Source organism: Pipistrellus kuhlii, unplaced genomic scaffold (genome assembly GCF_014108245.1).
Source record: "Pipistrellus kuhlii isolate mPipKuh1 unplaced genomic scaffold, mPipKuh1.p scaffold_m20_p_67, whole genome shotgun sequence".
NCBI classification, from domain to species: domain Eukaryota; kingdom Metazoa; phylum Chordata; class Mammalia; order Chiroptera; family Vespertilionidae; genus Pipistrellus; species Pipistrellus kuhlii.
In genome coordinates, this window is record NW_023425570.1 from 146,913 (window position 1) to 159,371 (window position 12,459).

Below are 12,459 nucleotides of genomic sequence, written 5' to 3' on the forward strand. Positions count from 1 at the left end.
ACGCATCCCATCCTGGGGAGGGGGAGCCTGAGAGCATGGAGCCAGTGCCCCTGCCCACAGCTGGCCTGTGCCTCCCTCTCCCTCACTCCCCCGCCCCGTCTCCTCCTGACGTCCTTCCTTCCTAGTGAACCCCAAGTAGTAAGCAAAGTGCTCCTTGGAGTCACACCTCAGCTTCGTAGCTGCTTGGCCGGAAATGGTGCCCGGACTTGCAGTTGTTCTGTAGAGTGAGGGGCAGTCCGGGGGGCTGAGGACTGGGCCTGGGCTCTGCTAATTCCAGGCGGCTCAGACTGAGCTGCATTGTGAGCATCATTGGTGTCCACAGAGGACTGGAGAACTGCTTGGTGCAGAAAACTCACACCTTTGGTGTCAGAAACGTTATGACTGGAGGATGTTTTTTTAAAATACTATACCATATGCCACTCTGTTTATTTAGGTTAAATGTCAGTAAATTAGCAAATTAAAAATAGGTAAAAACTTTGGTTGTGTTCATATAATATTTATGAATTTTTTTCCCTGTGGATTTAAAGAGAAGTTAGGATAATCTTCAACTCTAAAATTTTTTATGATCTTTTTTATCCCCTCATCTATGAGTTACGTAATGTCTGTGCATTTTTCATAATATAGCTTTTTTACTTTTTCATTGCTCTGATAGTAACCACAGCATCCCTTTTTTACAGACTGTTTGATAGAGAATTAAGCAGTGGCCATTAAGCATATATTGCACTAAGTTCCTGAAGGCAGGAGTGGATTTCCTTCTGGAAACCTGTCCGTACAGCAGAGATGTGACAGGCAGGAGACAGAGTGACCTGCTTTCTCTCTCGCTGGTGTGTGTGAACTGATGTAGGCGTAAACCGAGCCTCTCTGCGTTCCTTTTCAGGTTCCACTTTGACATCGGTCCCTTTGAGAACATGTGGCCTGGGATTTTCGTCTACATGATCCATCGCTCCTGTGGGACGTCCTGGTACGAAGGGCCTGGAAGCATCCTTTCCAGACTGTGGAGTGACACGGCCCCTGCCTCCCTTATCGGACGCCCTGTCACTTTCGGGGCGGGGGGTGATGGTGGTGGTGGTGGTGGTGGTGGTGGTTATTAACACCTTTTCTAGAACTTAATGTTAAAAGGCTAGTAGACTTGGACAGAGCCACAGCCTTCTCATTCTCCCCGTAGCAGCTGTGAGCTCTCTGTTCCTCGACTCACAGCATGGATAGAACCAGGTGGCCAAAATGTGGGGGAGGCACGTAGGCTGTCTGAGAGAGGTAGGAGTCCCCGGCACATACTTGCACGCCGTTGGAAGTGTGCTTGGAATGTACGCGTACATTTGTATCAGCCTTCAACTTCCATTGTGCACCAGTCAGGGCAGGTGGAAAGAAGCAGGTGTCCCCTCCACAGCCTAGACCTGTGCCGGGCACGCCCTGGGGCTGCTGTGCGCACTGCGGGCCCCTCGCCGCGCCTGCTCCCCGCACCCACTCCGGAGTGGCCGGGGTCCTGAGCGTCTCCAGAGCTGCTGGTGCCGTGTCTCCCTCCGTCCAGCGGTGACTAGGTTACTCTTTACAGAGGACGCACACAGGCGACCACTCAGTTAGTTCTCACAGGTCTCACTGGAGGGTGACCATTGGAACTCTTAAAATGGCATTTACACTTCAAGGACATTTGAAAACTCTGAGTGGAGAAAATATAGGTTACATGTTTTTATAAACTTTATGAACCCTCATTTCTTTGTTATTTCAAAAAGCCCTGTTTTGTCTTGTGCTGTTGATTTCAGCAGCCTTAAAATCCACTGGGAAAAGTGGTAAACCCTTAAATAGGTGTGAATACATGTTATATTATAAAATAACATGATAGCCATATTGTATAACGAAATGCCATTTCTACCATGTACTGTGTCAGGATAGTCAGGGCGACTCATAGTTGGCCATTTAATTTGGATTCGTTTTAAAAAGGTACTAATTTAGAAAATTCCCATGGTAAACGTATTTCTAGTCTGTGAAATGAGGCATGATTAGCTCAGAATGCTCGTCAGCAGATGGTCACAGGCTATCTGCTGAGCTCTGGGTCGGGATGCCTGCAGGGTGAGGAGGCGATGGGCGGAGTGATGGGGAGCTGCAGGCGGTCAGCCCTGCTTCCTGGTGCGTGGCTAGTACCTCAGAGAAGCTTCTGCAGAGCCCTCGCTCCGCACTGGCCAGAGCATCGGGGAAGCATGAGTGAGGCCCTGGGTGCCTGGATGCAACTCCAGACCCTCATGGTCACGGACATTCAGTATAGACGGCGTGAGCTACAGACCAGAGGCCTCTCCTGGGCATATTGACTGCCAGCTCCTGTCTCTCTTCCCACAGCTTTGACTTTGAGAAGCTGTGCCGCTTCATCATGTCTGTGAAGAAGAACTACAGGCGAGTGCCCTACCACAACTGGAAGCATGCGGTGACAGTGGCGCACTGCATGTATGCCATCCTGCAGAACAACCTGGGGCTCTTCTCCGACCTGGAGGTGCGCGCTGTGGGCCCCTCCCCGGGACCCGCGTTCCTGTCCCCCTCGGGTGGTGTGGATGTGCGACAGGCTCCGGGACAGACCCTGGCTCTGTGACTCACAGGAGCACGCTGTGTAGACGGCCACACCAGGCTGGTGCCGTAGGGTTTTGAGTGAGAAGTGCAGATGCGCAGACTCCCGCCTCACTGACCGGTGCCCAGGGAAGAGGGGTGTCTGTGGCCTTTGCTCCTGTCCGTCTTCTGAGGGAGGAGCTGTGGCTGCCCGTGGCCTTGAGCTCTGGGTACATGGACACACCACTAAGGGGCAACCGATCCCGACCTCAGTGCCACACGATCGATCCCCTCTGGCAGGGAAGCGGGCCCTGGGGCGTGTCACCGCCCCCTGCCTTCCCATACCTGGCGTGGGTCCCGGGAGGTTCTGGGACAGCTCGTCCATTCTCGCCCCACTGTGTGCTGGGCCCACTGTGCGTTAGGGGGTTGGAGCTTAGCCCCTCTTGCAAGCATTCCAGATCTGGAGCTGCCTAATGCTGCATGCCTCCTCTCCACCTGGCCCCTGTGCAGCCCTCCTGCAGCCCCCTCTCCTCTTCCATCACCAGTGTCCTCGTCCAGGAGACCTCTAGCCATGGAGGGAAGGGAGCCCTCATCTCTGATGACCAAGTTGCCTTGTCGCATTCCCTGGCTCACGCAGGGTACTAGACCTATGAGGTCCTCAGCCTCCCCCCCTCCATCTCACCGTCCTCTCCCCGCTGTCCCTGAGCCACGGCCTCCCTGACCTGCTGGCTTTCAGGGAGGGCCCTCCTGCAGCAGGTGTCTACCCACTGCGTGCCCACCGGCCTCTCAGAGCCGCCTGCCCTACTTGTCTTCAGGCCTCTGCTCACCTGTGCCCTCCCTGGGCTGCAGCCTGCTCTGCTCTCTGGTTTACAGTGACTGACACGTTATTATCTCACAGGAGCAGGTTTCTCATGAGGACAAGGCTGCCCTCTCCCGGCACATTGGTTTCTCTCTTGGGGGCCTTGTCTTTCTTGGGTCCCCCCTACACTCTTCTCAGAGCGAAGGAGGGATCCTTTGACTCAAGTTCATGAGCAGGAAAGCCCAGAGGAGTAGAAGCAGTTAGACTTGGGATCAGAGCTCACTGAGGGGCTGCTGGTGGCGGGCGGCAGAGGCAGTGTGGCAGGAGTGACGGCTGTGGGCCTCCCTGGCCCATGCTCGGTTTTCAACGCCTGTGCCCCGGGTGGTGTTCACAGCGCAAAGGACTGCTCATCGCGTGTCTGTGCCACGACCTGGACCACAGGGGCTTCAGCAACAGCTACCTGCAGAAGTTCGACCACCCGCTGGCCGCACTCTACTCCACATCCACCATGGAGCAGCACCACTTCTCCCAGACCGTGTCCATCCTGCAGGTGGGCCGGCCGCTCCGCGCGGCGCTCGGGCAGGGCTGGGCAGGGGGCTTCGTCCCGGAGCCCGGCACACAGCGCTAGTGACAGGTGCAGGCCAAGAACCCTTTGTGACACTCGGAGCGCACTGGAGTGCATTTGCTGTTTCAGTCCATGGCGCCTGCCCTCTGTAGTCAGACATTTCGTCACACTGGGCCTTGGACACAGCAGGTCCTGAGCTGCTGGCATCCTCATGGAGGGAAGCCCCGCGGGCTGAGCATCTGCGGAATGAGCACTGGTGGCCGCGTTTGTGAGGGAAGATGTGGCTGAGGCAGGAGAGTGTGCTCCAGCGGGCAGGGCGCTGCGTCCTGGCACCCCCATGGCTAGGGCTGGAGGCCTCAGCACTGGGAGGCTCGCAGCTTCGGGCAGGGGCAGGTCTCAGTACTGGGCAGGGTAGCACGGGGCAGGTGTAGCACCGGGCAGGGTAGTACTGGGTAGGGTAGCACCGGGCAGGGTAGTACTGGGCAGGGTAGCACCGGGCAGGGTAGTACCGGGCAGCGGAAGCACCGGGCAGCGGAAGCACCGGGCAGGGTAGTACTGGGCAGAGTAGCACGGGGCAGGGTAGTACTGGGCAGGGTAGCACGGGGCAGGGTAGTACCGGGCAGCGGAAGCACCAGGCAGGGGTAGCACCGGGCAGGGTAGTACTGGGCAGGGTAGTGCTGGGCAGGGTAGCACGGGGCAGGGTAGTACCGGGCAGCGGAAGCACTGGGCTGCAGAAGCACCGGGCAGGGTAGTACTGGGCAGAGTAGCACGGGGCAGGGTAGTACCGGGCAACGGAAGCACCGGGCAGGGGTAGCACCGGGCAGGGTAGTACTGGGCAGGGTAGTGCTGGGCAGGGTAGCACCAGGCAGTGTAGCACTGGGCAGGTGTAGCACCAGTGGACTCTCTGATGTGTCTGACCTTAGGATCTGGAGTACCTACAGAACCCACTCGCCTGTGTCCATGGAGATGAGAATGTACGGGCTGTTCACCCATTTGGGGGCTTTAGAAACATTCTTGGGTTTACAGTTCTTTACCAATTGGGATACCCATTGTATTACTTCATGAGGTTTTAAGTTATTAGCTAATGTGAAATTGGAGATTTAAACATATTTTTGTATCCAATAATACTTTATTTATGGATACGAAAATTAGAATTTCATAGATACTCTTCTTTTTAAATTACCTTTTAAATTAAATTCTGGAGGTGACATTGGTTAATAGAATTATAGATTTCAAGTGAACAGTTCTATGCCATATCATCTGTATATCACCCTATGTGCCCACCACCCAGTGTCATGTTACTTCCATCCCCATATATTTGACCCCCTTTACTCTTTACTGCAGTACTGCCCCTTCCCTCTGGGAACCCTTCCCTCTGGGAACCCCTCCCTCATGTGTCACACGCACACACGCATGCACGCCCCTGGTGTGTTGGTGCCAGATGCCATTGCCTGTGCCTATGCGTTTTGTTAGCTTATTGTCTTGTCTGTTCACTTATGCCTTTCAGTTTTATCTCCCAGACAAGAGTGCAATCATATGGCTCCTCAGTGTTTCTGTCTGACTTATTTCACTGAGCATGATGGGGATTCATCACAAACGCAGCATTCCATTGTGTGTATGTGCCACATCTTTAGCCAGTCATCTAGTGAAGGCCGCTTAACGCTGTTTATCTGGTGTGTTTGGTTGCATATATCCCCTTTATTTTCCTGTGTTTTTGTAGCAAAATATTGACAATATATTTATTCTAGAGTCTCTTGAGGGGAAGGGGGCATTTTTGTTTGTTTGTTCACTTCCTTTAATCTCATAAAATTAAAGGAGGCAGCAAAAGGGTCCCGGTTACCACTTTGCATTCTGAAGGTCCTGTCCTGAATTCTTCCTCCTTCAGCATTGAAAAGTAGTAAAAGGAATAGTGACTCCACAGAACCTGGCAGAATATGCAGACCTCTGAAATGGTCCTCGTTGTCTTAGACCAGGGACACTTAGAATGGGATGGAAACATGGTCACGAATGACACACTAACATAGCTGCAGTGGTTGTAGCTACAAGTGAAAATACGTGCCGATCAATTAATGGTCAGACTCTGATGACTGATAACGAAATCATGAAAACCTAAGTGATGAGCCCACACATTTAATGCATCTTAATTATCTCAACCTCTCTGTCCCTTTTTACCTTAATTACAAGTACAGACTTAAAATTCTTAGAGAGCGGGATTGTTGTGGGAAGCTGTAGAAGATTCCCGTGAGGAAGACTGCGGGGGCAGTAGCAGCCAGAGGACTGTCTGGGCCGTGTGGAGAGGCTGCCTGAGGACCGCAGAGCGGGCCCTGCGGCCGTGCCCCTGGCCACGTGTTTGCGTGAAGTTCTCCTGTGGGAGCTGTGGCGTGCTGAATGTAGTTTGAGCTTGTGGGACGTGTTCTTGGGGAAAGCCAAGGAGGCTGGTACTCATTAGGCTGGAATGGACAAGGATATTGATGACTTTTGAGCCCAATGATTTTCAGTACAGATGAGGACTTAATATAAAATAAGTAAATAATATAAATAAAAATTACTACTGTTTCAATTTAAGAAGAAATACTTAGATATTTTACACTTTCCAGTCCTTTAATAACTTATGAGAAATATCCAAAAACTAGGTGTATCATTAAATCATTGGAGTTTGGTGATAGCAAACGATGCCACTGGTTTCACAGTTCATTTAAGTGACAGCTTAAAGAGAAACCAAAACCTTCATTCCGTTCATCGTTTCAGGCCACTGACGATACAGTGTGGCTGAAGTAGGGTTACAGTTGTCCTGTGGGGACACACAGTGACTAACAAACAGCACAGGAATAAGCCCTGTAACGTAACCCTGCTCAGTGGAGGAGCAGGTGCCTGTCACTGCGCTGTCTCCACAGCTAGAAGGGCACAACATCTTCTCCACCCTGAGCTCCAGCGAGTACGAGCAGGTGCTCGAGATCATCCGCAAAGCCATCATCGCCACGGACCTCGCCCTCTACTTCGGCAACCGGAAGCAGCTGGAGGAGATGCACCAGACGGGCTCGCTGAACCTCAACAACCAGTCCCACAGGTGCCCGTCCTGTGCAGCGTGCTCTGGGGGACCCATTGGAGTGTCACTGGTCCTTTCAAATGTCCCCGCCCACCCGTCATTCATTCCAGTCAATGTCTTATACTAGAGGTCCGGTCATGAAAAGTCATGCAATGGAGTGGGGGGGGGGGGCGGTCCCTCAGCCTGGCCTGCCCCCTCTCACAGCTCACAGTCTGGGAGTCCTCAGGGTTGGGAGGCGATCCGGTGATCAGGGGAAGGCAACACCCCTATCACACCTCTGCTGCTGCCACTGCTGGCAGTGCAAGCCATGGCTAGCCCTGGTTACCTGAGGCTGGGGCAGCCCTGGGCGGCTGGGGAGTTGAAGGATTAGGGGATTCCAGAGGCAGGTGCAAGGAGCAGCCAGACTTGCGTAGGGGCAGGCCTAGCCATGCCATGCACCTGCTACCCCGGCAGGGCTGAGGGGACTGGGTGTGGCCATCTTGTGGCTGTGGGTGCTGCCATCTTTGAGGGTGTGACAGGCAATTAGCATATCCCCTCCTTATTGGCTGTGGGCACTGCCATCTTTGTGAGGGCATGATGGTCAATTAGCATATTCCCTCTTTATTAGGCTTTGTGCATGAAATTTGTGCACTGGTAGGGCCCCTAGTGCTGCCGCTGCTGGCTCGGGCTTTTCTCCCTTCCCCTGCTGCCACCACTGCTGCCAGCTAGGGCCTCCCTCTCTTCCCCCAGCCTGACCCGCCCCCTGACGATACAGAGTGGCTGAAGCAGGGTTACAGTTGTCCTGTGGGGACACACAGTGACGGACAAACAGCACAGGAATAAGCCCTGTAACGTAACCCTGCTCGGTGGAGGAGTGGAATGCCGCGGTGCGAGCAGGTGCCTGTACACCAAAATCCCGGTCTGGAGGGCTGTTTGCATACTACACTTTTATTACATAGGATTGAGATTCTTTCCGGCTCATTTTTATAGCCTCTGTATCTCGTAAAACTTCCAATTTCTTCACCCATTGTAGCCAAATATATATTTCCCTAAAGGTTCCCTAACACGTTTGTCAGTCAGTAAGTCCTTGTCTGTGAACAGAGCGGCAGTGCCCCCAGATGTGCTGTCCAGAGGGTCTGTAGCCGTCAAGGCCGCTCTGACAAAGCAAAAGCCACGTTTGCACACCTTGACCCGACGTGAGCTTCCTACTAAGGACCAGCCATCAGACAGCGTGCTGGTGTTGGTGTGGCAGAGGCGAACGATGGCGGGAGGCTCGTGGGAGGCTCACGCTAGACTCACGTTTGTTCTAGAAAGTGGTGTGGGCTGAGGTCCTGATTCCCAGAACGTTACCATGGGAGACAGGACTACAAAGAAGTTACGGTAGAACGAGGCCGTACAGGTAGGCCTTGTCCAACGTGAGTGCTGCTGACCACTCTGTCCTCTGTTCCAGAGACCGCGTCATTGGCTTGATGATGACTGCCTGTGACCTTTGTTCTGTGACGAAGCTGTGGCCGGTTACAAAGTTGACGGCCAACGACATTTATGCAGAGTTCTGGGCTGAGGTAGGTCGGTGGTGTTCACGTGACTCCATGATGTCGAGGAACGGGGAAAGTGAAGAGAAAGTAAGGATACGGGTGACGGAGAAGCTCTGAGTTAGCTGCTTGCGTCACAGGTTATTCCAGAAGGCTGCAGTCGGTCACACCGACGGGCTTAGCGTTGGCACAGGAGGTGCGCGCAGGGGTGGTCAGCTCTGACCCAGCGGGAATGCCTGCCTCCGAACAGTGCCAGTCTTCCTCCTGGAGTAGCGGGCCCCTCGCTCAGGAGTAAGCAGGCTCATCTGTGGGGACAGGCCTGTCCAGGCACCGGGGGGCCACAGTCGTGGGCAGGGCAGGCAGAAATGTGAGGGAGTCTTGCTGACCCACAGGCCTGGGGGCTGTCCGTGCACCTGTCCACAGTGTGTGCACCACACTCGCGGCCTGGGAGCCATCATGGGAGGCATTTGGTTTGTGAACACCTGTCCTGCCTGAGGCCTGGACGGTCAGAAATGTGAGTTTCCCTTCTGAGTTGTCCCGAGTGAGAAGATGCCATCTCGTCCTCTTGGCTCCACAAGGCCGAGGGCCCCGCTGGCCGCCTGGAGTGAGCCTCTGGCTGTGGCATCCGCACAGGCATGGTCTGGCCCGTGCTCCGCTCAGCACGGGACACCACGGGAAACCACGGAAGGGCTTGGAGTTGCTCCGCGTGTCTCTTCACTCGCGCCTCGGTCTCCTCTTAAAAACGCCTGCCTTCTGCAGAGGGAGCAGGCGGCTGGGTTCTGGGCAGCGAATGCAGAGGGACCTCCGGAGAGAGACCCACAGCGACCGGAGGCTCATTGTGGGCTTTATCCCGTCAGGCACCACTGCAGGTTCACTGTGAGGAGAGGGAGTGACTGGAGGGAAGAGCCCGGGACTGAGAAAGCATGACTGTCCCCGCTCCTTTCAGGGCGACGAGATGAAGAAGCTGGGGATACAGCCCATCCCCATGATGGACCGGGACAAGAGGGATGAGGTCCCACAAGGCCAGGTATGATGCTGTGGCTCGGGAGTGAGGCGGTCAGCCGTCGGGCATGGACCAAGCACACGCCGTCTGTGCTCCGTGTGCATGGGCGGCTCCTGCCGGTCTGGCAGCGCATAGAGGAGCTTTAGTGCTTTATCCGGGAGCGGCTGTCAGGCGTCATCTCTGCCTGACTCCCTGCCCCGAGCCAGCCTGCCGGGCCCAGAGCTCAGGCGCTCCCTAGCAGTGGACCCTGCCAAGTCTGCAGCCTGGCCGGCGCTTCCGTTCTCTCTTCAGTTCCCAGGCCGCATGGACGGGGTGAGGGTGGGGTGGTCTTGTTCCGAGGGCAGAACCGTGCGCCACAGGAGCGCCTTGGGGAGCGTAAGGCCACGGCTGGGAAACCGAGTCCACGCCCCCTCATCAGCAGCCCCTCCTGCAGACGCTGTGCCATGAACAGACTTCTTCCCTGACCAGAGGTACAGGGACTGGAGCAGTGTGAGTGTTAACTTGCAGAAAATACTTTGTCTGTGAACAAACAGGTACTTCTTTGGGGGTTAGCATTATAGATTTTGATTAGGCCCATTTTTGCTAACAAATAATGCATAGACTTTTAGTACATTTGAGTTTTATCTTGCCATAAATTGACAGTCATTCCCTGTCCAGGAACACACATAAAATACTTTATGTCTTGAGAGTTCTTGTGCCTTGTTAACTTCCATGTGCACACGGGTGGTGTAATGACTTTTGCAAGATTATCGCCTTTTTACCTCCCCATCCTCTAATGCCACAATTAGGAAGTTAGTTATGGACAAATAGTTATCATGAATTCAGGGTAGAAATAATTTCAGAAAATTTACAGGATGATGGTGTTTTTAAAGTATATATTTTTATTGATTTCAGAAAGGAAGGGAGAGAGAGAAACATCAATGATGAGAGAGAATCACTGATTGGCTGCCTCCTGCACGCCTCACTCTGGGATCCAGACCACAACCTGGGAATATGCCTCTACTGGGAATCGAACCATGACCTCCTGGTTCATAGGGCGCCTCAACCACTGAGCCACGCCGGCCGGGCCACAGGATGATTTTTTTTAAAATACATTTTATTGATTTTTTACAGAGAAGAAGAGAGAGGGATAGAGAGTTAGAAACATTGATGAGAGAGAATTATCAACAAGCTGCCTCTTGCACACCCCCTACTGGGAAAGTGCCTGCAACCAAGGTACATGCTCTTGACCAGAATCGAACCTGGGACCTTTCAGTCCGCAGGCCAGCGCTCTATCCACTGAGCCACACCGGTTTCGGCAGGATGATGGTTTTGACTAAGTTCTCCCGTTTTCCTACTTTGTTTGAAGTTGGTTGGTTGACTGCTCATCCAAGGGTCTGTGTATGGAGGGCGCCAGCCCAGCGAGAGTTGCAGGCTCCTGCATCTCCACGGCTCTATGAGCAACAGCCCGCTGCTTACCAGCTCCTAGAGGGCTGCCCCCCGCCTCTGCGCGGATACCCGCTCGCCTGGCACACGTGCGGCCCGGGCATTGGGCTAAGCGGCTCTTTCCCAGTGGCCAGTCTCTGCAGCCTGTGTGTGAGCTCCGTGGGAAAGGCTCTGCGCCCAGGATTGTGCCACGGGGGCTTTCCACACATCGTCTCACCCTGTTCACGTGTGGGGAGTTGGTTGGAGGGGGACCTGACGATGCTTTTCTTTGTGGAGAGCTGAGCGGTCATCCCAGCAGCACGCACAGGGCGGCTGGCCGTGTTGCCAAGACCAGGCTGAGCGCTCGTGTTACTGAAGTAAGAGGAGTTGAATGTTTCCAAACACCACAGGCTCGTTACGGGGTGAGAGTGTTTTAGATAAAGCACTTCTGTGGTCACTGACACCGGACCAGCTGCGCAGTGCGTCTCTGCTGCCGGAGGCATGCCGCCTCCAGCCCCTCGCGTTCCCCCAGCTTGTGCTCCGTGAGGACTGCTCCAGGCTAAAGCGGCAGGTCTCCGCCTTGCCGCAGCGGAGGGTGGAAATGCGTGGGCACGAGCTAGTCAGGGGCGGTGAGGCAGACTTTCCGGCAGGAGCACCGCAAGGACCAGTCGCTCCGACCCTCTCTCCGTTGGCATGTCCCATAGAAGGCCAGGGCCGTTTTCTTGAAAGGCATTGGGAAGCCATGGGAAACGGTGGGGTTTGACGAGTTGAGGGAGCTGGATCCAGTCCCTGGGATTTGTGGTGGGTCAGGAAAGGGGTGGGGGCTGAGTGTAACATTAGGAGAGAACTAGGCACCAGAGCTGCAGGCGTGGTGGTGGTGGGGGGGGTGTTTAGAGGCAGGTGCTGGACCTGGCCACGCCTTGGGGGACTCCAGAGCCACCAGAGGTAAGCACAGAGTCTGGATCACAGTTGCTTCATTCGAAGCAGGTCCCACGGAAGGCGGTGCTGGGCCACAGTAACGGAGGTGCGTTAGGCTTCCTCGTGCTTCCCTTCCAGAGTGACGCACGGTCAGGTAGCTCAGTGAGACCTTCCCTGTGGCAGGCAGGCTCAGGAACAGGCTCCCGAGGACACGTGCTGCCGGGTGGCTAACGTGCGTGTGTTTCTTGCCGGTGGCTCCACGGGCAGCTCGGCTTCTACAACGCGGTGGCCATCCCCTGCTATACCACCCTCACCCGGATCTTCCCGCCCACGGAGCCGCTCCTCAGAGCCTGCAGGTGCGTACAGCCGGGGAGAGACTCAGACTCTTCCTGTGACAGGGCCACAGAGGCCCCGCCCCCTCCTCTGACCCACACCGGCAGGTGTGTCCGCAGGCCCCTCCTTCCATCCAGGACCCCAGCCCTGCGCTGCCGTGTCCGTCCTGGGAGCCAGTCTCTGGTTCTGTTTGGTCCCCAGCTTATTCTGTCCATCAGACTCCACACCTAAGGGAGATGGTGTGACTCTTGTCCTTCTCTGCCTGGCTGATGCACTCAGCAGAGGGCGCTCCAGGTCCCTCCGGCTGCTCAGAGGCAGGAGAGCCTTCTTTTTCATGGCTGGTAAAGG

At 54.9% G+C, this 12,459-nt stretch overlaps 1 protein-coding gene across 2 annotated transcripts in view; it reads left to right on the plus strand.

The window, feature by feature from the left end:
• The window catches only part of PDE10A (phosphodiesterase 10A), a 101,392-nt gene that overhangs the window by 86,607 nt on the left and 2,326 nt on the right, over positions 1-12,459 (plus strand). The window contains exons 15-21 of one of the 2 annotated variants that reach the window (XM_036420364.2): positions 878-961; positions 2,332-2,482; positions 3,726-3,885; positions 6,795-6,963; positions 8,372-8,483; positions 9,400-9,480; positions 12,046-12,134. In XM_036420364.2, the coding sequence (XP_036276257.1) occupies positions 878-961; positions 2,332-2,482; positions 3,726-3,885; positions 6,795-6,963; positions 8,372-8,483; positions 9,400-9,480; positions 12,046-12,134 (846 nt within the window). Of the gene's footprint in view, positions 1-877; positions 962-2,331; positions 2,483-3,725; positions 3,886-6,790; positions 6,964-8,371; positions 8,484-9,399; positions 9,481-12,045; positions 12,135-12,459 lie in introns of both variants that reach the window. The other variant, XM_036420363.2, reaches the window with a different exon arrangement.